The sequence below is a fragment of the Ambystoma mexicanum genome, chromosome 3p, assembly GCF_040938575.1.
Source record: "Ambystoma mexicanum isolate Mex_15411 chromosome 3p, UKY_AmexF1_1, whole genome shotgun sequence".
Classification (NCBI taxonomy): domain Eukaryota; kingdom Metazoa; phylum Chordata; class Amphibia; order Caudata; family Ambystomatidae; genus Ambystoma; species Ambystoma mexicanum.
In genome coordinates, this window is record NC_090925.1 from 733,631,153 (window position 1) to 733,655,763 (window position 24,611).

The 24,611-nt window shown below is 44.3% G+C and overlaps 1 protein-coding gene across 4 annotated transcripts in view; it reads right to left on the bottom strand.

Annotated features, from left to right (window-relative positions):
- The window catches only part of PUS3 (pseudouridine synthase 3), a 123,409-nt gene that overhangs the window by 78,451 nt on the left and 20,347 nt on the right, over window positions 1-24,611 (bottom strand). For 2 of the 4 annotated variants that reach the window (XM_069651608.1, XM_069651607.1), the window contains 3 exons: window positions 20,465-20,581; window positions 10,879-11,296; window positions 9,734-10,290 (listed from right to left, as the gene is read on the bottom strand). In XM_069651608.1, the coding sequence (XP_069507709.1) occupies window positions 9,734-10,290; window positions 10,879-11,235 (914 nt within the window). In that variant the 5' untranslated portion in view covers window positions 11,236-11,296; window positions 20,465-20,581. The remainder of the gene's footprint in view (window positions 1-9,733; window positions 10,291-10,878; window positions 11,297-20,464; window positions 20,582-24,611) is intronic. The other 2 variants (XM_069651611.1, XM_069651610.1) reach the window with 2 other exon arrangements.

The following is a 24,611-nucleotide window of genomic DNA, read 5'->3' on the forward strand; positions in this document are numbered from 1 at the left end:
ATTTACATTCTACCAAAAGGTAATCACGGAATAATGGTGACTCAAAATTATCAATAATGAAAAACATGGAAATAGAAGAAATACTGCCAAAGTAAAGAGGAGTAAAGACAAGCAGTAGCCAAAGGTATGAAAGTGAGATGGCAATTAAAATGGTGTCCAACCCAGAGGCGGGCTGCTAAATATGTTAAGCACAGTATACATAATATTAGTAACACATGGTTGTGGAATTACATTCTGAAATTACAATCAACATACAAAATGCAGTGTCGAACAGTGGCGACACCAAAGGGAGTAACACTGATGGTGCAAGCCTCCCCACTGCTATGGTGGCGCAAAACAACGCCACCTTGGGTCCCAGACAATTGTCCAGGAGACGTAGCGGGGAGGACACAAATAGATCAGTCATATGGAAATTCACAGTATATAATAGCTAGAAACATGTCTATAAAGCAATTCACAGTATATAATAGCTAGAAACATGTCCATAGAATCAAAGAAAAGGTAAAATTATAAAAAACAGTGATAATTGATCTCCTCGTTCATTCCATGGGGAACCAAACTCCCAAGTTTGTCGATCCAAAATGTCTCTCTTCGGTTCAACCGCTGGTTCAAATCTTCGTGAGGATTATTCTTAGTCAGTACCTCCAAGATCACAAATCTGATTTGGGTCAAATTATGACCATTCTCCATCCAGTGGCGGGCTACAGCAGAGTTGGTGTTAGCAACTTACGTATACAACTTCGGCCAACCTTGTGCAAGGAAAATAAGGAGTTTGTCCGTAAATGGGAAGCTATTTTAAACAAATGTTCATTGGATCTGATTCTGTTAACCATCCAAGAACTTTCCAAGAACTTGATGACATTAAAGACAGAGATTGAAGATATCGAGAAAGAACTAACCGCTTCATTAGGAAAAGAAGAATACGATACTATCTTGCTAGATGTCAACACTAAGCTTGAAGACTACAAAGCAGAACTAGAACAGAAAAAAGTCAAAAAATTTAAACGTGATACCTACGATTACATTAATGATGAGGTATATACATGGATGGAACGGTATAGTTCTGTAACACCTAAGAAACCATTTAAATACACGTCAGATAATACCAGCAGCTCTGATTCGGAAGCTCAGAGAGAATCTGAAACTTCCACAGAACGAACCACGGAAGAGCTTAATACAGCTAGCGGCTCCACAACACAAGCACCTTCCTCTTTGCCTTTTTTAGGCGCCCGCCCAAAAGAACGCGCAGGGGGAGGAGGAAATCAAAAAAACAGACCACAAACCAGATTTCAACTAAGGAAAACTTAGTGATCAACATATCTAGCCGACCACTGACAGGAACAGAGGAAGACATATTACAAAAAGGTTTGAGTTTTGTACCCACTTACGGTACTACTCTCTTCAACACAAAAATTGAGCTCTATAAATTCGTTAGAAAATTGAAATTGAAGGTCTTCTTCGAAGAACTTGAAGTCCAAGAAAAACCACCCATTGGTCCAGATTTTCAATAATTTAGAGAAAAGAGTGGCTTTGTGCCACCCATTACTGTTCCTTCCATCGATATTTTTCAGAAACTAGTTACTCGTGACTTGGAGAGAATTAGCTATAAGAATCCTCCCCATAAGAATCTGAAACCTCACGAAATGAGACTCATTAGAGACCTGTATGGCGATAAGAAAATAACCATTCGCCCAGCGGACAAAGGTGGAGCGTTAGTTATCCAAAACACGGTGGACTATGATGCAGAATGTAACAGGCAACTTCAGGACAGGTCAATTTATGCCACCCTGGACCGTGATCCTACCGTTACGATTAAACAAAATCTCAAGACTCTACTAGATAAGGCCTTCGAACTAGAGTGGATAAACGAACACACCCAGAAGTTTTTGCTTAAAGATCATCCAAGGATACCAAACTTCTATACTTTACCCAAAATTCATAAGCATCCCACCAACCCTCCAGGAAGACCAATTGTGGCTGGCATGGAAAGTATTAATCAACCACTGGGCGTCTATGTCGATTTTTTTCTACAACCTTTAATTCAGAAAACATCCACATATACTCGCGACACCACCCACTTTTTACAGAAACTCAACTCCATTATTCCTGAACAAGGGGATTGGCTGTTTACTATAGATGTTAGAAGCCTCTACACATCTATACCACATGATCTAGGATTAGAAGCTGTGGAATGGCTACTGCTACAAGCACCTGATATACGAGCACAAAAGGAGTTTCTATTAGCCCTCTTACAATTCATATCAGAAAATTCCTACTTTCAGTACCGTAATCAGTTCTATTTACAAACCTCTGGAACATCTATGGGGGCAACAATGGCACCCTCATACGCCAACAGCTTCATGTATAAATTTGAAACTGATAATGTGCTGGGTAATCAACGTTGGAAAAATGACATTCGCCTATGGACTCGCTACATCGATGATATCTTTGGAGTGTGGAGGGGCACCAAGACGGCCTTTGACACCTTCTTTGAATATCTCAACAGTATTGATCAACGCATCCAATTCACTAGAGAGGTTTCACAGGATACGATTACCTTTTTGGATATCTGCATTAAGAGAGAGACTACATCTTACAGTACCTCAATCTTCCGGAAGCCGACAGATCGTAACAATCTGTTACATCGCTTAAGTTTTCACCAACCCAGTTTACTCAAGAACCTTCCATACAGTCAACTGCTTAGGGTTAAGAAGATTGTTAGCGACCCCGAGGATTGTGCAGTCCAACAACAGATTATGAAAGAGAAATTTCTAGCCCGGGGCTACAAACAAACAGAACTCGACATAGCATCAAATAGGGTCAGTACCCTGACACGAGAAACTTTGTTATCTACCCAAAATCCCAGAAATAAGAAAGAATTAAAAACACCGGTATTTGTTTCTAAATTTTCAACTCAGAGTAACAGGATTAAGAAAACTATTAGTAAGCACTGGGGGATTTTGAAGAATGATGTCCGAGTACAAAGTTTATTCACTGAATTACCGGTATTTGCCTATCAACGTAGCAGGAACTTGAGGGATGAACTGGTATATACTAGACCCCCCTTGAAAGAATCTGCAACCCAACGCACTGGGACATACCCTTGCCTCCACTGTACCAATTGTAATTCAGTAATTAAAGGAGACTCTATCAACCATCCCAGAACAGGGAAAAAGATTCCGCTCAAGAACTATGGTACTTGTGATAGCACCAATATAATCTACGGCATCAAATGCCCGTGTGGAAAATTCTATGTGGGACAATCCACAAGAATGGCTAAAGTGAGGTGGAATGAGCATCGCTCATGCATCCGGACTGCTAACACCAACTCTGCTGTAGCCCGCCACTGGATGGAGAATGGTCATAATTTGACCCAAATCAGATTTGTGATCTTGGAGGTACTGACTAAGAATAATCCTCACGAAGATTTGAACCAGCGGTTGAACCGAAGAGAGACATTTTGGATCGACAAACTTGGGAGTTTGGTTCCCCATGGAATGAACGAGGAGATCAATTATCACTGTTTTTTATAATTTTACCTTTTCTTTGATTCTATGGACATGTTTCTAGCTATTATATACTGTGAATTGCTTTATAGACATGTTTCTAGCTATTATATACTGTGAATTTCCATATGACTGATCTATTTGTGTCCTCCCCGCTACGTCTCCTGGACAATTGACTGGGACCCAAGGTGGCGTTGTTTTGCGCCACCATAGCAGTGGGGAGGCTTGCACCATCAGTGTTACTCCCTTTGGTGTCGCCACTGTTCGACACTGCATTTTGTATGTTGATTGTAATTTCAGAATGTAATTCCACAACCATGTGTTACTAATATTATGTATACTGTGCTTAACATATTTAGCAGCCCGCCTCTGGGTTGGACACCATTTTAATTGCCATCTCACTTTCATACCTTTGGCTACTGCTTGTCTTTACTCCTCTTTACTTTGGCAGTATTTCTTCTATTTCCATGTTTTTCATTATTGATAATTTTGAGTCACCATTATTCCGTGATTACCTTTTGGTAGAATGTAAATTATTTTTTGACTTTGCACTCCCTTCCGGAGATCCACACACAGTCTGTTATCCCTACCCGCGAGTCCTTCGGGAACGCGGTCACGTGGTAGATTCAAGAGGCGTTGTCCTGACAACGCGCCGATGCGTGCATCGCAGTTTCAAGTGAGCTAGCGAGAGGAACAGTTCTATCGCTCGCTGGTCACACGGTAAGCCTTCTTAAAGATTTATCTATACTGATCGTACCTGTCTGCTTCCATAGCTTATGGTACTTTCATTACATTTCAGCCTATTCCGAAGGCTGCGCTACGGCGCTGACATTTTCCCGGGCAGTTCACTGCCGTCCACATGTTTTCGCACACCAAGCCACCACGCATGCAAGCACTTTACTACTCAGTCAGGTAAATGCTATTCGAATTTTTATTTCTTGCCAATTTTATATGCATCAGCCCTCTCACTGCTGTTTTCTTCTTCTCCTTCTGTTTCCTGTTATCCGCATCTATCAATTTTGACCTTTTCCACCACAACAATTATTGGTATGTTATTTACTTTATTCATTTAATTATTGTCGATACATTAATTTTGGAATATTATGATATGACACATGTACAATTTGCAGACTTGCCCTGAAGAAGGATATATGAATCCGAAATGCATTGGCAAATGTTTTTGTCTGACATGAGATGTTAAGTGGCTTTTCCTTCCTCGCTAAGGAAATATTGGTAACGCCTCACACCACGAGGCAGATTACTATGCCTTCACGCAACTATTTGTTGATAAAAACTCTCTTTTTTTGAAAAATCAATGGACTAACGTGGTTATTATATGTGAACATATAATTTCGGAAATACATTAAACTTTTGATGAATTTGCATTATCAATGTACCCGGTTGGGTTTTCTGGAGAGCAGTTGAGTGACCTAGTTGTGTACTTGGTCTTTTGCTTTTTTAGTTGAGTTTAGATTTGGGTGTCTCCTCATTTATCTCAGCTGGCTCCCTCTTACAATTTTTGGACAAGAAATCACATAAGAAACTAATTTTCTAAAAAATCAGTATCCGAGTAAAGATTACAAAGTGGTGCCCACTTCTTTGCTACATTGCAAACCTGCTCCAAGCTTCAAGCCTGAAGCAGTTGCTGCTTGTCAAACCTCACCACTCAATCCTGCTTAGCCAGCTCTCCACTTTAAACCTGACTCGAAGTACAAGAAAGCACCTAAAAGAACGGCTTGTCATGGTCGGGGTTCGGAATTGCTGGGAGCTATTTAGCTTCTGGTTATAGCCAAGGGGAGCCTGGTTAGTTTGAAACCAACAGCTACCACAAGCTACTTTTGACTCCTATGGCATGTGGTGCCATACAAACCTAGCTATACAATATTAACTGTGTATGTTTGGGAATGTATAGAAAAGTAGAATAAGAACACACCTAAGAACCAGTTGGATAGCGTAAAACAGACAAAAGGTTAGAGTATGCATCTGGCGCAAAGTTAGATTTGCTGCGTAGTACGTACTAGCTCCTGGTTTTCCAGCGGTAACTCCTGCCTAACTGGTTATGCCCGATGCCCAGGAGCTGCTTTTTGCTCCTAGTAAACAAATGCCAATTTGGTACCCTGCATGGTCAAGATCCAGAAAGAAGATAAAAAGGCATAAAACAGTGGTCTGTCCCTCTGGCCTTGTTCTATGAGCCCGTGTGACATTTAAGACCGCATTTTAGTGCCTTAAAGACATTTTCTTGACTTTATACAACACTATTTTCCCACAGACCTCTGTACTTCAATACCCAGAGTGCCAATTTCTCCCAAAGTCTATCATTTGTGCACCACACTAAAGGGGTGCGTTAGCGTGTGAATAGTTTGTCCTTTTATTTTAATTCGTCTTATTTTTAGCAAACATTGACTGCACATTTCTTTTATTTTGCCACTTTCCTTGCAATTCTTGTTTTAGATGCTTCCCTGCTGGCTCTCACCCTCCTGAAGAGTATAAGCCCATGCTACCGTATGAGGTAAAGTAATGTACACCCTCCTTGTAGTGCCTTTTTCGATTTTTGATTGGAATCACTGATGTTCTAGTAGTAATGCACTGATTAGGAGTTTAGAAGCCCTACTCATCACTGTACTCCTGCAGGGACAGTAATTTCATAACACCTGCGGCTGAGGCCCAGTGGCCACTTTACCTCCATAACTGGTACACGGGTATATTAAATTTCTGTTACTATGCACTGCACATATGCCTATACAATGTTTCATATGTCTTGAAATGGACCAAGAGCATTTTTTTACTCTTACTGAAAGCTTCCTGGGATGTACAAGGTGCTCTCACCTGCAATGTCAGCAGTGTGCTCTAGTATCCAGTGATGAAAAATGTCATAAGTGATGCCATGTGTAATGTCATCATTGTGCTCATGCCCTGCAAAATGGGTGGTCTGAGAGTTAAGGCAGTGTAGCTTCCAACGTTTGGCGACTTAATGGCACTTCAACAAAAGTTATTTCACTGAATCTCAAGGGTTATTGTTTTCATCTTTCCGTAGTTCAACTACACTAACACACCACACGGAAACCGGGCTGTATAAACTTGGCTCTTCTTTTAGCTAACTCTACAAATAACTGTAATTGTCTAGTTGTCTAGACTGCAAAGTGCAGAACCTGCAAATTTGTACGCGTTTCATTCTAAGACCTCTATAAATAAATCTATCATTGAAAAGTTCCAAAGGTTTGCCACGTTTATTACATTTATTATGAAGTAACCGTGAGTAAAGAGAGGATGTGTATTTAGTTTGATTGGAGGATGGGTGTATGTGTGATTCCTACGAAACCCCCTGCCCCTTTGTCATGATTTTGCAGGTTACCGGGCAAGACAAGAAAACGGGTCAGTGACTGCTGCGGCAGGGATGCCCTAACCTTGGAGGTTAGCAGATTGGCAGGGAGAGCATTTAGCTGTACAACAGGAATCTTCCATGTAAAGGAATGAATTGTGGGATCAGCCTCCCCAGCTTCTCTATAGGAGGCAAGGTCATGCACTTGGCAGTTTATGGAATGTGTTGGGACAGGCATGGGGTTATCTTTCCAGCATTTTTGTGGCAAAAGGAGGCGATAATGGAGCCTCACCTCTATGGAGTTCAGATGGATGGACTAGCTGCAGTACTGAGATCTCAATTCTACGGAGATAGGTTAGTCGCTTTAGGTTCAAGTTATTTTACTGTCACAATTTAATTTGCACTTTTAAATACATTACAACTATTTTTATAATCACATTGGCTTACCTTTTTTCCTACAAAAATTTGAATTTCATTAATGTACATTTCTTCATTATTGGAATTGGTTTTTCCATCACACATGGGTTGAAATCTACCAGTGGCCCTTCAACTTTTTCCTATAGTCAACCAACCCACTTCCCTCCTCCACAACGCGTTTTATTTGTGGTTTTTATTTTTTTCAAGCTTTGCCCCATTGCCCCTTTGATTGCCGCAAGCTATTTATGTGTACTCGCAGATCTTCCACCACCACTTGTGCCACTCCCCTTTGTGCTCTATGTTGTACTTTTCCCTGTGCCAGCCATCACAAGTGTACGTTTAAGCCATGTCGCAGGGTCAGGGGCTTGAACCTGTCAGTGGGACCCCTCCTAGCATGGGGAAGGAGGCCTACCAGCGAATAAGCCACAGCCAGTCCTATCACAATGGTGGGGTGAGGAAGTTGGGAGGGCCCCAGTCCCAAAACCCCATGATATGCTTTGAATGAAAAGACCGGTATCACACTGAATCACACAGTGCAATGCACACTCAATTCTGGTCAAAGTTCTCTTTTTTTTTCTTCCATAACTGCCAGAACCAACATGCACTGCTACACAGAGCGAGCCTGGGAGAACACTAAAGAGCCAGCGATTTCCCTACAGCTTCTGAGGTTGCAGCAATTGTCCGACGCAAGAAGCATTACTCACCCCAGCTTGATTGCTGGACGCTGATCTGAAATCCAGCAAAGAAATCAATAAAGACTGTTGAATTTGCGGCACACCAAAAGAGGGCTGTGGTAATAGGGGCTTATGAACCTTTACACCACAACAGCACCAACCTGGGGGAAAAGGGAGTATCAGATTGGGGCACAGAGTCCGGTGTAACGAATACCAAATAGGGTCGGGGGTATAAAGACAGAAGTCACGGGTATAAAAGACCCATGGGAGCCACAGAGTGTGAAGGGTCTTCGGGGAGGTCAAGAGGTGTGGAGGCAGACCGAGAGACCAGGAAGACAAGGACGGAAGGAGCAGTGAAGGACTGAAGAAACTGTGGAGAAGTTGGATATGAGTGCAGGCGAGGTATTGTGTGTGTGAGAGAAGTATCCAGTGAAAGGAGTGAAGCTGTGATTGTGAGTGCATGAGAGAGAGTGGGGTATAAGAGATAGGAGAGCAACAGGGAGAGAGTCTAGATGGTGAAAGTGACAGTAGAAAGAGTGAGAGAAAATGAGTGCAAGAGAGGGGTGGACATTGGAGAGAGGAGTAGTTTGGGGGAGTGGTTATGAAAGAATGAGAGAAGGGGAACACTAGAGGGCAAAGAGTGGTTGTGGAGACGTGACGTGAGAGATCGAAGGGAGAGGAATGTGAGTCGATCCGATGGGAGAAGAGGAGGAAGGAGAGAGCGTGAGAGTGGTAGGTGGGGGAGAAGGAAGAAGGAAGACCGGAAAGGAGGAGGAGGCAGGGGATAGAAGAGTAAGAAGGCATAAAATCAGGGTGAGGAGTGAGACGGCAAGAGTGGTTGAGAAAACCTAGGAACCATCTGAAAACATCAATATCATTTGGGAACACTAAAGCTGGGCACAATTAATAAGTTTCAGATGGAGTAAGATAGAAAGGGTCTTGGCCTTTAGGTCTTTCCACAGTAGAGAGGTCATCTTAGACAGTAGGGGTTAGCAATTATTAGTGTTCATGCTGATCTTGGGCGACAGGGAAGTTAGGATAGGGTGGAGGAAAGCCTACAGGGGGTTGGGGGGGGATATCTGCTAGAACAACCTCTTAGTCAAATTACCCTACAGCCTGAAATCCCTCACAACAAAGAGTTAAAGAGTGGTTAATAAAAACCCTAAAACCTTCTACCCGGCTTGCAAGTTTATGAAGTCAGTCTGTAACAACCATTTGCAGGAATGCACGGCTGCAGAAAAACATGTACTTGTCTTTTGCTGCCAGAAACCTCTGCTATACAAGTGACGCAACTGTACAGAGTCTTATGGGGTGATGTGGTAGCTACTTATCAGGGAGTGGGGAGGAGGTTCAAGGTACAGAGTTTGTTTGGAGAAATAAAATGCAGTATGGGGAGGGGGCAGACTGTACTGGGACTTACAGAGAGGGGGTAGCTGACATACAAGTCTCACACAGATTACTACAAAGGGTGCAAATGTTATGGGTAGGGGGAAAGCTTGCTTATCGTGGGTTTCTGCAGAGTGCATATGCCATAGTTCCAGGGATGACGAAGGTCTCCCAGATTTTATTTTTTAACTGTAGTAGAGGGGAGGATCATAACTGCATAATGCTTTTGGGGAGGGCATATACATACACTCTGTGTGGGCCGCACCTTCACTAGGGGTTTTAAGGTATAAGATATATGCTGTACAGGGGATCTCACTTGTAGTACTGTTTTACCATTGTCAATAGCAAATATGAGGGGCACTCACCTACACATGGGTTAGAAATGGTGGTTTGGGTGTAAAGGAGCTTGGCTACAGGGGGAGGAATCTCACCTGTACTGTGGTTTGCAAGGATGCTTCTCCACATTTAAAAGCTCATCTATGATGCTTGGCTCCTCCAGCCTCTGCCCGACGAGGAAGAGGATGGCCATCATGCAGCGTACCTGGTGGTACAGGAAGGCCTGCCCAATCACAATAAACTGGTGCAACTGAAATGGTCCAACCACCTCCTCTTCCCCCGAGACAGGTGTCACCTCTGCAGACAGCACAGTGCGCTCGAAGTTCGTTACCCCATTAGCCACATCCATTTTGCAAAGGTTGCGGAAATCGTGCGTCCCCACGTAATGTTGTGCTGCAGCATTCATAAGAGCCACGTCCAGATCTGCCTGTGGAAAGTAATAGTGGTAGGTGCGCCGTAGGCAACTGAAGCGAGCACTGAAGTCCGGCTCCACTGGAGCCCAGGCCAAAACCCGGATATCTGGAGGCAACACCCGGTTCAAGATGTGGGCATAACGAATCTCCTTGGAAAGGGGCCATGACGCCAGGTCTCCATTGCTGGGCTTCATACTGTTACTCTCTGGCACAGCTGTGCGCAAATCCAATGAGATCACCTACAAAACAAGTTAAAAAGTGACAGAACACCAAGTTAGGAAGAAACGGAACAAGAAGTCGGGCAGAGATAGCGCAGTTTGCAGGTGAACTATCATCTGAAAAGCAAGTGGCACAAACACAGCACAGCAGGTTAAGAGCACTATCTGGTGGGACTAAGCCCCCAGATAACAGATCACAAACTATGGGGCCATTAAGAATAGCCAGGAGTGAAACTATGCTCCAAGGAGTAAGTCATGCAGGGAATAAATTGGAAAAAAACCTATCATTGTAGTGGCATTATTCTATTTCTGATTTTCTTGTACAATATAGATGCCAGTCTCCTGTTAAGTGATGCTGAGCCAACGGGGGTCAGCAGCAACTGGTTGTAATTCACCTATTAAACGCAAAAGTGGCGTTTCTCCCCAGTTACCCATTGAAGATCAAATAAACAAGGTCCACCCGAAAGCTCTGGTATACTGATCAGCTGATACATCAAGAGTCAGGAATCCTAAATAGGCTAAACAGAATTTAGAAGATCTGAAGAGATGATGCAAGTCCCTGGGGTCGGGGGAGGTACTCTGCAATTCAGATGCATGTGTTACACTGACCTGTCCAAAGGCACTTACGCCCTTGTCAGTCCTCCCGCACCGGTGATAGCTGGAAGTCTGCCGGCTCTCCACCAGACGCGTCTTGCCCAACGCCTCAAACAACTTCTCCTCCACAGTGTTGCTGGTGTTCTCCTGGCTAGCGAAGCCCTGGTAGCCCCAGCCAAAGTAGGCGATCTTCAAGGCCACATGTCGTCGCCCATGAGCGCTAAAGTCAAACGGGCGCTGCTGGCGCTTTCGCCCCTTTGTGGGTGGTTGGCCAGTCAATCGCTGCTTCAGCTCATCCAGCTCTTGCTCCAGCTCCTCCACCCTGGTTGCAAGCTTCTCCCGCTCCTCTTCATCCAAACCATGTCCGGCCATTTCGGCTACACTCTGCACCTCCTCACAACAGACTCATACATCAGGATTAATGGTGGCTAGTCTGTAAGTATCAGAAAAAGGAAAACAGTGTGAAATCAAAGGGCAAAGATGGAGACCTAGTAGTGGCCCCCTTACCCTCTCTCAGACAATCCGCTACCTTTCCTTCCTTCTTTCTCTGGTTCCCTTGATTTGTCCTAAAGCGAACCCTTGCCTTTTATTTCCCTGTTCCCTTTTATTGTGGTTCCCCTTTATTTCACATCACTCTTCACCTATTCCTCAGATGGCCAATTTCCTTCTATACCCTTGTTCTTCTCTTTTGTGCATCTTTTTTCATGTCCTTACCCCAACCACAGAATTTAGCAGTAATTGCATTTCTGCCAAACTAGTCTATGCGGGCATTAGCAGTTATCTCTACAAAGACTACAATTCATGCAAAACAAAGGATTGGGTAGTGACTACTGCAAAAACAACATACGTGACCAGTCCTGAAAGCACTCTACTCACTACCAGTTAAGCAGAAGGCAGCAGTTTAAGGTTTTGATCTTGGTGTTTAAGGCTTTATATGTACAAGGGACTAAAGATTCTCATGGAATTGGCCAACAGAACACTTCCGTTGATAACTACAGCAAATTAATGTAAAACTTCGTGGAAGCAGAGCTTCAAAATGTCACTGTTTTGATTTTTTTTAAAAGGGGCTTGCTGCCTAAACAATGAGTTTACATTCTGAGCCAGGGATAGTCAGAGCTAAAACCAGGTGCGAGAATGTGAAAAACGTGGCACAGCAGTGTCTTGGAAGATATCACTAATGGAGAGCTGCAGACAAGACACAAAACCAGTAATGCTTTACTGAGAATGTACATACACCTTAGCAAATTACACTTTTTATGGGGTATATTTATTTTTCTCGATCAACTGTAATCTAGCGAGTTGACGGCCTTTCAATTGTTTTCTCCAAAAGGGCAAATATGGTATTAGAAACTAAACTGCAAATAGGAGAAAATCACGGTTATTCAGGCAGCGATCAATGCTCCATTCACAGACATTGCCTACATCAAGCAACGGTTCCAACCTTAAGATCGGTGTTCACAGGCAATCTGCATTAGTTGTAATTACCATGTCCACCTTCAGGATTTCCACAAAACATTTGTCAAAGTTAAAAAGGTATACACTATAAATGAGAAAGTGTCCCCTACTTTAAAAAAAAAGTGACAGAGACATTGGAGATTGTATTGGGGGAGAGGGTGTTTACTCACGGGTTCATTAGCATGGGGTATAAAACAAGCCAGTACAATAGCTAAATGTATAGAGGACAGCACAGAGGCAACTTGCTGGTCTTCGAAGCAAGAGCACGCAGAGCAACAGAGGTTCGAATCCCGGATCCGTGCTTAGAAATCGAACTCAGGTATGGTATTAGGCACGTTATAAAAAAACAATAGAAATAAATCAATACTAATCGCCTGCTTAAAAGATGTGCATGTCACAACTTCAAATACTGTTGTAGCTGACTCAGTCTTTTATCATTCCACAATTGATTAAGTACCCTTCATTAAACTGCGTAATAAATACTTTTAGATCGCATAGAAGGGGGTAAACCGTTATTTAAAAAGGGACCTTTAAAAAAAAAAAAACTCTTCAACTTGGCTTGTGTACAAAGTTCCGTTTGCCTGTCAATGTGCACATTTGTGTGTGCCTGTATGCCTACAATCAGCTTCGTGTAAGGGAATGTCACCATGTCAGAATGCCAGTCACTGCAAGGCAGGGTTCGAAATTGAGAGGGGCTGCGAGCTAGCTACCAGGAGCTACTTTTGGCTTCCCAGGCCAACTGATACCAAACAAAAACAACGATGTGAATTTAATTCTGTGCATTTGGGATAATTAAAAACAAACCAACATTAGGGCACATCTGTACAACATTCACATGAAAAAGGGCCATACATCATGGACAAAAAGATACATGTTTGGGAAGTTAGATGGAATGGAAGTTAGATTTGGGGAAGGCTATGTACTAGCACCTCGTTTCACACTGGTAGCTCCGGGTTACTGGTTAATGCTGGAAACCCAGGGGCTGCTTTTAGTCCCTGCTTATTCAAACTTAATTTCAATCCCTGCAAGGGTGTGTGTGCCTGCCTATTGTGCTATTGCTGTATATCTGTTGCATTGTCCTTTTGAGTAAATGCATGCCTGTTACAGGGTGCACACCTATTGCAGTATGTGTGGTGTGTGTGCCTCAACGTGTGCATACTACTGTCGCTATGTGCTTGTCTTGTGTATGAGCGTGCCGATCACTGTTTTCCTGCTGTTCCCTGAATCTCACTATGTTGGGGCTGAGGTGCCTGTCTATGCACGTCACTGAGCATGTGTATGCCTTTGTGCGTTTCCGTCTTTGTTAACAATTCAAAGCCCCCCTTACTGTGAATGAACAGTAACATGATCTCTGGGATGGTGTTCACTCAGGAGGGACTCAAATCACATGATAGCTCTGTGCCATACTGGAGGAGAAATACCCTTTTGCTAATAACTTTGCTCCCACCCACAAAGACTGAAGCCCGAAAGAGCAAGTAAGCCTACTCTGAAAAGGACCCAGGTTCAACTGGGCCCTTTCCTCTCCCCATCACACTCTCCACATGCGGCCTCCATCAGGGCTCTATTCTCTCTCTACCTTGCCCCTCTAGCCCATTTGATCTCTGCATTCTCTCCTCACTTTGTGTTATGCAGACGACACGCAGCTTTCCTTCAAGTTTCCCTCCACTTCCTCCCTCATTCCGGACTGTCCAACTGCTATTCAGGCATGGTGTGCTGCTAACGATCTCTGCCTGAATGCCAGTAAGACTGACATCCTTCTTACTGGGACCCCTGCTCCCCCCTTCCCTCCTCTCGGACCACCCTTCATTGGTCTCCTCCCCTCACCCTCTTGTGGGGCAAAATACATTGGTGTCATCTTCAACTCCTCTCTCTCCTTCTCTCCTCAAATTGTGGACCTTGCCAAGAAGGTCCACTTTCAGCTGCACTTCCTCAGAGGCATTCTCCCTTTCCTCACCGTCCCCCAGCAACTCATTGTCTCCAGAGGTCTGGTCCTCTCTAGGCTGGACTACTGCAACAGTCTCTTCCTCAATCTGCCTAAATCTTCCCTTCGCCCACTTCAACTAATCCAGAATAGGACTGCAAGACTTATCCTTGGCCTCAAGCCCAGGAACTGCATCTCTCCAGTCCTAAAAATAGCTCCACTGGCTCCCGGTTGCTGCGAGGATCAAGTTCAAGACCCTCTGCATCATCCACAAGGCATTCTGGGTCCTGGGACCCCGCTACTTCCAACTCCCTCTCCCTAAATACCTCCATGATAAAGCCCTTCGGTCTTCCAGCTCCTACTCTCTGCAGATCAGATGCTTTACCAAGCAGAGAGTGAAATATAGATCGCTCCCTCTTCTGTAGGAGCCTCCCTCTGGAATGGCCTCCCTGGCCCCCTCAGGCTTGAGCCGGATCTCCTTAAGTTACTGAAGCTTCTTAAGAGACTCCTTTTCTCTTCCGAATGACACAAGGCCTAGAAGGACCTTTCTTCTTGTTTTTCCTCATCCCTGTTCTCCCTCCAACCCCCATCATTTTTATCTTGTGGCGCCTTGAAACACTATTTGCTGTATAGGCACATTATACATATCCAATAAATAGATAAATAAAATTAACAAGGGAATCAAACGCAACCCCATGATACGCGTTTCTGCCTACGTAGGTGTCATCAGCGAGGCGCTATGTCAGTTCTCAACCTCTTTCCAGCAGGCCCACAATATCACGATTCAATGGTGACTGCATCACTGCTCTCTGTAGCTAGTCAGTGCAGCGGCCAGCATCAACAGAGCAGCAAGAGCAAAGGTAAGATGTATTAACACTTGGTTGCCCTGCATTCATGAGGAGACGCACCACAAGCATCCCGCCCGCCCCAACATTGAGGGACCGGATTGAGCAATTTACAGCATGCTCGGTAAGAATATCTCAGAGCGTCATCCTTGACCTGCAAAATCCTGATGGGCTCTGCTTTATTCAGCCCTGTGATGTATCACTGTTTAGCCCTGCTGTGCATAGCCCGATGCCCCCAGCTCCGCCTGTACTACCTGCACCCACGTTTTTTTAATGGCCAGCAAGGCCTCTTCAAAATGTCGGATCTCCCTGTCATGACCCAGGACTAGGCTCCAAGGCCTGCCCCTGACGACCAGGACAAGGCAGTCCCAGGGTGCCGGCAGTCGAAGACGGCCCCCACAAAGGCCTACAACTAAGGTCCTTGTTCATTCCCCTGTCAGGCCATGATGGCAGTGGCACCGCGCTCTACGCCCTCCCCCCCAACTGCCTCCTGTTGTCACCCACACCCTAAGCCTGCACACGCACCAGCCACTCGTCAACACGGATACCAAGATAAGAAGAGCGTATAAATGGGGCACCTGTCTTGTCACTGCCTCTTCCTTCACAATGGTCTTTGCTTGTTTCCCCTCAACTTACTGATTCCCACCCCATTTCTCCCTGCCTTCACGCCAGCGGCCAAATGCCTTCGCTGCTCTCTACCCATCCTAGCTGGCACCCCCGCAGTTTGCCCAGTGACCCCGCAGTTCTCACCATGCCTAGAGCCCCCACAGTTTCCTGTTTGCCAAGTGACCCCGCAGTTCTCACCATGCCTAGTGCCCCGCAGCTTCCAGATTGTCCTGTGTCCCCTCAGTTTACGGATTGCCCAGTGACCTCACAGTTCTCACCATGCTTAGTGCCCCTGCAGTTTCCAGTTTGCCCAGTGACTCTGCAGCTTCCAGATTGTCCTGTGACCCCCTCAGTTTACAGATTGCCCAATGACCCTTCATCTCCCTCCTTGCCCGGTGCCCCCGCAGCTACCAACTTCCACCTACTCACTAATAAGATCCTTACATGCTTTCCCCCTGATACTAAGACCTATGATCCTATGATAGCACATCACAGCTACTGTTCAGCCCCCATCGACTCCAGTCCATCTCACCCTCTCTAAATGTGCCCGATCCAACTTGGTACATCGAGACCCTAGTCCTACACACCGTCACCATTGTGCAAGCTATAGACCCATTCTGATCAAAACCACCTTGATTAGACCCTCCTCAAATTAATTCCGGTTCCCTAATGCTGAACCCACACACTCACCACGAGTTCAAGCTTCCAATAATATGCACCACATACTCTCCCATACAAGTTCTCTGCCTATGATCTCACAAAGCCCAGTCAATCGATCTAACACCAAAGCCTGTTTAGGCCCCACTCGTTCCGCACGACTCAAGAGCTAGAACCTCCAATTTCAGCACCCACTCGCCTTTCACAGTCCCATCTGTAGGCCCACTCAGACTTAACCGACTTGCCTCCCGTACCTCACTGTTCCTCCTCACACTTACACATGATACTGCTCTTGCCCAGCGGCCACCTATCACAACACCAGTACCGCTACCTATTACCTACGGACCCCAGGTCCTTCTAGGCACAACCTCTACACTCTATAACCCCTGGAGTCCCCCCCCCAGATCCTACCAGAACAAAAAAAATCATAAAAGGCGCGCTCATCAATGCCCGCTCATTGGGAGCACGCGCTATGATCTCATACTTGAATACCAACTGGACGTGCTAGCAATTACCTGGCTTTATCCAGCCTCAGGCCCCAGCTTTGCAATAGCCATCCCTCCCGACTACTCCAACCTTAGGGCTGACTGTCTTGACAACAGAGGCAGCGGGGTTGCTCTCCTAGCAAAAGCCTCAGTACAAATCAGATCATCTCCTATACCAGCCATTACAGGATGCAAACTGCTACTCTTAAAGCCAACCACCAACCTCAAAACCACTTCGAATATTTTGCTCATCTATCGGCAATCCAACAACTCTCACCAACCAGCCCTGGAAAGTCCTCTCCTTAACACACCACTACTAAAACCTGCCACCAAGTTCATCATCCTAGGAGACATAAACCTTGGCTTCAATGAACAAAACAACCCCAAAGCCTTAAACTTTTCATCTGCCATGGAAGAACTGAATTTCAGCCAACTAGTAGACATGTCCACCCACAACAAAGGCCGAATCCTTGACTGGATTCTGACCTCCAACACAAACATGAACATCACAGCTATCTCTAAAATCCCTTGGTACAACCACTTTAAGCTATGCATCATCAACATCCCTACTGCACGTCCCCGCACTCCCAAGCCCAATATGGTTAGAAATACCTGCAACCTCACTTGTGGAAAAAGTTGAGAGTGCTATGATTAGGGAAAGGGGGATATCGGGCCATGCATTGATAGATGTGGAAATAAATGTTGATGCAAAAAACGGGTGTTAATAGATAGGGAATGAAGACTAGGATGTTGAAGGATCAGGATTTGGGGGTCGCTCGTTCTACATTTATCAAAGTTTTCTTTATTGAGAATGGTGGCACTGCGGATCAGCCTGGGATCTGGGAAAGCTAAAGCAACAACGAGGGAGGAATTAATTAGTTGCGCCCGTCATATGAGGAAAGTGGGGTTTGTGGAGGTCAGGAAACTGGAAAAAGATTTGGCTGATACCCAGCAAGTATACACTAACAGGTAATCAGAAAGACAGGTGGGAGATGCAAAAAGCGTCCAATTGTCTGCAGGCTGTGGTGAATTCTCAGATGGAGAAGGGACTTTTCTATCAGAAACAGTGATACTGGGAGGGTAGTGATAAATGTGGCAGTGTGTTAGCGGTTACATGTCTTTATATCGAAATGTTATATTGAATGATGTTTTACCGAACATTATATACCAAAAACATCATATTAACATAAATACCTAAACACATTTACCGAAAAACCCCAATATCGATAAAGTATTGAGAACTGAGAAAATATGGAACTGTTACTCTGTCTTAATACAGCAAACTGCAAAAACGAATAATAAATTAGAAGGATGGCACAATGGGACAAAACAATCTTTTAAAACATGCAATCCGAACGTATGGTGCTTTATAAAAAAACTTAGAAAGGCGCAATCTCACCAGGAAACGTAAATTACACAAATAATCTCATGAGAAAAAACACAAATACAGCGCAAAAAATATTGTGACAACCAACAAAGATTAAAGTAATGTGTATTGTCCTTCGAAAAATAAAACATTCTTGAACAGTATTGCATTTAAAATAAACTGCTAAAAAACTGAATAAGGACTTACCACTGCATACTGGAAAACAACCCAAAAGAGTGCAATCCATCCATAGAGAAACAAAAAACTGGAAATCCAATCAACAAAAAATGTAAAATACAATAACAGATCCAAAACAAACTCCGGGAAAACTATTGAATAGCCAGAAAAAAATCCAATCCAATGCAATGAAATCCACCAAAAAAAATAGAAATCCATCAGAAAAAGGTAAAAATCATCCAATGCCAAAAGCATAAAAATCCAAGTGAACAATCCTAAAAACGAAAAAAAAGCAGGAACTCCACAGAAACGCAGCGTACACTCTGCCGGAAGAAATCCAAAATGGCCGAACAGCAACACCACATGGTCAAAAAAGATGTTGCAACAAATATTTTAAACAAATTAAATAAGTTGAAAGGTTAGAATATTTATAGGTTTTTAAAATACAATGTTAAAGTATTAAAACATTTGAGATATAAAAAAAATTCAAAAAATAAGTAATTCAATAAAAGTTTTTCAATGAAAATGTTTGAGAAAAATTCTTTCGATATAAAGACTATACCTTTGTGAGCGATTAAACTTGAAGGTATTGCAGAGAGAACTGTGATAAAGGGCCTGGTAAATAATAGTCGGTCATTGGTGACAAAACATGCTGAGATCTTTGAGTGTTTCAGCACCTTTGGTGAGGCTCTGTACAGTGAAAATGATTTTCGATCTTTACAGGATTTAGATGATTTTTTCAGTATTAGTGATTTGCCAAAGTTGTCGCCGGGGAGTAGTTTGAACTTGGATGCTGAGATTACAGAATTGGGAGTTATGATATGATAAGTCATTTATATCGTGCCTGTACACAAGTGTTTCTAGGCGCGACAAGACAAGGTAGGGGAGCCAGAGGGAGAACAAGACAAAGAATCTTACTAGGCCTTGTGTCATTCAGATGGTGCAAGTGCGAGAACGAGGGGTAAGAAAGAGGGGGCAGTGCAAAGGAGAGGGGAGGGGAGGAGAAGCAGGGCAGCAATGCTCCGAGTAAGTGCAGCAAGGGCAAGCGCGGCTCTGGGTAGTGCAAGGAGACAAGGGACTGTAGGATTACAGTTACAGCCCCTAAGTGAGTGGTAACCCCTGAGGCAGTGCAAGGGTGACTGATTAAGAAAGAGCCTAGTACCCAGTGAAACTCTGAGGGTAGTGTGAGAAACCAAAAGGTGTCTCACCCAATAGTCCCTAGGGATCTGTCATCCAAGTGGTCAGGATACGGCCATCCCTTTGGATCCAATTCCTGGGGGTGGACCAGAGCGGGAGGATCACCTGGGTGAGGGGTCTTCGGGGAGTGGGACACCGGATGGCGGGACACGGTATCCCCTTCCCTGTAACAGCTTTACCCCATCCTACCCGGTAGGATATTTAGGAATTCTGCTCCCCCCCCCTTTTAAACATGAACACGTTCTCACCAACAGCCCGCCCTAAGGGAAAACAGCCTAACACCTGAGCCGTGTACCTGACATGTCCCAATACTATGCTCAGGCGAGGTCAGGCAATTATCGACAATCACTCACACCTGACTTCCATTACACTTCCCCACACGGATAAAAGGCGGAGCACGAGAGCACACTCTGAGCGAGGCAAAGCACACAAGGAAACAGCAGTTTCGAGACGGTAGCTGAGCAAGAGGGGATAGGTGGCAAAACCGAAGAGGATGGTAAGGAGGGAAATTCCCATGACCTTTTTCGACAAGGAACCATTACTTTCCAGAGACCTCGAGAATAGAAAGCTTAAGACCAGGAAACCAGGCTAAGAATCCTGCATTGTGTGTCAGAGATACCCGGGGCCCTCCTGCATCAGTAATCAAGGCGGGGAGAATCACCAGACCGTGGTACCGTCCTTTGCTCCCAGAACAAAGCGCATTCAGTGAAGTCAACACAGCCGGTGAGTTGGGGAGACCGATACAAGACCGGTCTGTGTTGTAGCCATGGTTGAAAGCAGCAACATTGAATGGCGAGCGCTTGAACGAACTTTGTTAAAACACATATGATAAGAGACGCAAGTGAAGTTAAACTGCTGATGAGTGATTGAACTTTAAAGCAAGCTACAATACCTTTGACGGAGTGGTCCGGCACAGCGCGGGTGCTCAATCGAAGGTCTCTGTAAGGTATCCAGCTGAGAAGTAATAACAGTAGATCAATTTGGTCCAAGCCCGGCGGAGGAAGACCAACTGAAAGAAACAAATAAATATTAATCAAAGTGGTCCTGCAACGGGTCAAGCAAAATCCTGCGCACAGTCGAAAGACTTTGATTTTGATGAAATAGAGAAAGTTTGGAAAACTATGTGAATTTGGTCCGAGCCTGGCAGAGGGAGACCAATTGAAGGTTTTGTGATAAAGTGGGTCTGAGCCCGGCAGAGGCTGTATAAGTGAAAATCCTAAGGAGAAAGGAACTTTTGAATGTTTGTTTGTCGCATCAGGCCCTCTGAAGTAAGAGACTCTGAATGGCAAAGAGACTTCAGAAGGCCCTGATACTGAGATTTGAATTGCATCCTTGTGCTAGAGAAGCCCGGGAGTGTACTAAGCTTGAGTGTGCCGCCTTGTCCCGTGCTGAAAACGTGGGGAAGGGAAGCCAACGGCTTGAATATCCTGACATATCATTTCTTCAACACTTTTCTTTTGCATAACTTGTCTTCCACACTATTTGTTTGTTTATTTATTTGTTATGCGCACCAGACCCGTACGTAAAAGGGCGCAACAGAATGAAGATGCAACGCACATAGTTACAGAATATACAGCAGGTACAGTACCTACAAAAATACAGAATATATAGAATGTGCAAATATATACATACATAATATACATACAAAGATATGGTGGCCTATGTAGAAGCAAAAATAGGCCATGACTAGGGTGCAGAAATACAAATTACAGGGTAGTACTCTACATATACCACTGGGGCTCGCAAGTGTTAATAGGTATATTCTAACGGGTGGGAGGCTAGGGGTCAGTAGCGATGATGTGTTTTATGAAATTTTTTCTGCAATGGAGGTAAGGTTGGTCAGCTCTCAAGTCTTGTGGCAGAGAGTTCCAACATTTAGCAGACTTTACAGGGAAACTTACCACCGATAGTGGTAAGCTTGTATTTGGGACTGGTCAGGCAGATGATGTTACCAGTTCTAGTAGGTCTATGAGAAATTCTTCTCTGAAGTTTGTCAATGAGGTAAGTGGGAGCGGCGTTATTAAGAGCTTTACGAGTCAATGATAATGTCTTTAACTGTATTTTGTTGGCCGTGGATAACCATTTGAGTTGGTGTCTAAAGGGGGAAATGTGAGTTCTTTTGTTTATACATACAACTGCTTTTAAAGCACTATTTTGTAATGTTTGGAGCTTTAGGATAGTCGTTTTATTAGCACCACTGTATAGGGCGTTACAATAATCAATAGAGAGTATTAAGGCTCTAGCCAGGATCAGGCAACTGTCGTCCGACAGGAAAGGCTTGCCGGCTCTGAGTAGTTTACACGTGTAGGCTGTGGAGGAGGTCAGAGATTTGATCTGTTTATCAAAGGACAGTGTGGAATCCAAATAGAAGCCAAGGGTTTTTACCTCCTTGGAGACTTTGATGGAATTTCCGTCAATATTGAATGAGGAAAATTCCTGGCCTAATTTTTTGATGTTAGCCAGAGAGCCCAGAATGATCAACTCGGTCTTATCATCGTTCAAGCATAAGCCATGAGTGGCCATCCATGCTTGGATAATAAAATACATTTTGTTCACCAACCCTGAGTCCTTACTATGATCCCCAGAAAGCGGGAAGAGAATCTGGGTATCATCTGCGAAATTAGTATAGGTAATACCCAGATGGTCAAGATCATCGAAAAAGGGTTTGGTGAAGATATTGTATAGAGTTGGTGAAACACAGGAGCCTTGGGGAACACCGCACAGGATAGGTGTTGGGTCTGCAGCTGCTGAGGGAGAGAAGACTCTCATTGTTCTCTCACTCAGGAAGGATTCGATCTATTTGATAGCTTCCGGGGAGAAGTGTGCAGCAGAGTCAAGGTGTCGACAGAGTACCATGTGATTGACCAGATCAAATGCAGCTGAGAGATCAGGTAGGAGCAGAAGTATTGACTTCCCTTTGTCTCTCAGCTCATCTATTTGGGACTTTAAGTCAATTAAGGCTGTTTCCGTTCCGTATAAAGGGCAGAAGCCAGATTGTCTGTTACCTAGGAGTTTATGTAATTCAAAGTGTTTTTGAATTGGGTTGTAAGCTGCTTTATCCAATATTTTGAGTAAGAATGGGACCATGGTGATAGGCCGGTAATTGGTAGGGATGAGAGGGTCTAATGTCCGTTTCTTGAGGAGGGGGAGCACCCAGGACTGTTTAAGGTTGGCTGGGATAGTGCCTGTGGCGAAGGAAGCATTAATGAATTTGGTGATGAGTGGGGATAAGTCTCTAGCGGCATCTTTTATTAGTTGTGCTGGGCAGATATCACCTTTACAGTTAGAAGGTTTCAGTGACAGGATGATTTTTTTCTACCTCCAAGGTGGTCATTTTAGAGAAGGTGAAGGTATTATTGTGCGCCGGTAGTGAGGCACTAGGCATAGGGGTATTGGGAGAGTGCTGAAGGTTCAATGTCTCTTTTTTTTGCTGAATTAATTTTATTTTGGAGCATATCAATTTTATTAGCTAGCGGATGTTGGATGTCTGTACACCAAGATTTATCTTTAGTACAGATGTCCGGTGTGGCTATTGGGGTCTCTAATTCTTTAAGTATAGACAAGAGATCTTTCATACTAGAATTGGACTCGGTAATACGCTCATCATAGGAGTTACGTTTTGCCAGGCAAATTTCCTTCTTGTAATGTGAGGAAAGTGAGGTTACTTTGGCTTTATTCTCACTGGTAGGGCAGAGTCTCCAATTAGATTCACCTTTTCTTTTTAGGCTGCGAAGGTCTTTAAGTTGTGGTGTAAACCATTTGTTTAAGTGGGCCATAGGTTTGCTGGGTCTAACTTTAAGAGGGGCAATTCTGTCCAGGGAGGTGAGCATGATATTATTGAATTTGTGAACTAGGATGCTAGGGTCAAGATTATCTGACAGTGCATTAAGGGTGGGAAGGATAGCAGGGATCATTTTCTCTACTGTAATACTTTTTTTTATTTCTAGTTAAGCATGGAGGCGCTGGTGTAAGAGCCAATGGTGTGGATCTTGTGGTGGATAGGTGGAAGGACACCAGAGAGTGGTCCGTCAATGCAAGCGGCAGGAAGGAAGAGATAGTCACTGTGCAGTTGTAATCCGGTATCCAGTCCAGTATTCTCCCTTTTTGGTGGGTAGGTTTGTTGACTTTTTGGGAGAGATCTACTGCATTTATTATGTTGACTATCTCTGTAGCGTTTTTGTCCATTTGGTCATTAAAGCCTAGGCTGAAATCCCCTAATAAGAGTATTTGCGAGGAGGGTTTGAGGTTGCTAGTAAGTATATTATGCAAATCCTCCTCGAAGGTGCCAAGAGGACCAGGCGGTCTGTATATTAGGTGAATGGTGAGTGTTTGTGAGTTGTTTATCTGTAATTTGGCCGAGAGAACTTCACATGATTGTGACAAATGGATAGGGGCTAGTCTTAGGCAAAGACATGTTCTAGAGATGATGGCGATACCGCCTCCTCGGGCGCTGTCACAGTCTTGTCTCACTATGGTGTAGCCATCAGGGATAGCTAGCATGAGTGAGGGCCCTGCTGCATTATGGAGCCAGGTTCTGTAATTGCCAGGAAATCCAGATTACCTTCTGTAATTATGTCTGCAATGTCAGTGGCGTGGGCAACGAGCGATCTTACATTGAGCAGCGCTCCTTTGAGGGGGGGGGGGACTTCAGTTGCTATATTGACTAGGGTAGATTTGTCAGAATTCTTAATACATGATTTACTTTTGTGATTATTGGTCTGCAGGACATTTATATTCGAAGTGGACTGTGGCGGAGACGGATTTGAGAGACAAGGTGTCAGATTAACCTTGATGTTAGTTTTAGGGTTGGTAGGTGGGAGGGTTCTTCTCAGGGGTTCATGTAGTTTAGATAGTCTGGCGCGAAGTCTGGCGTTTCTATTAGACATGGCACATGGTAGAGTTGCGTAAGTGGTTGTCACGGGGGCCCAGTTATGTGGAGGTTGGCTCATAGTGCTTGTGTTCGTTACTATGTTAGTAGAGGTGGGCATGCTAGAGTCTAAAGTAAATGCAGGCGGGAGCTGAGCAAAGTATGCTTGGCT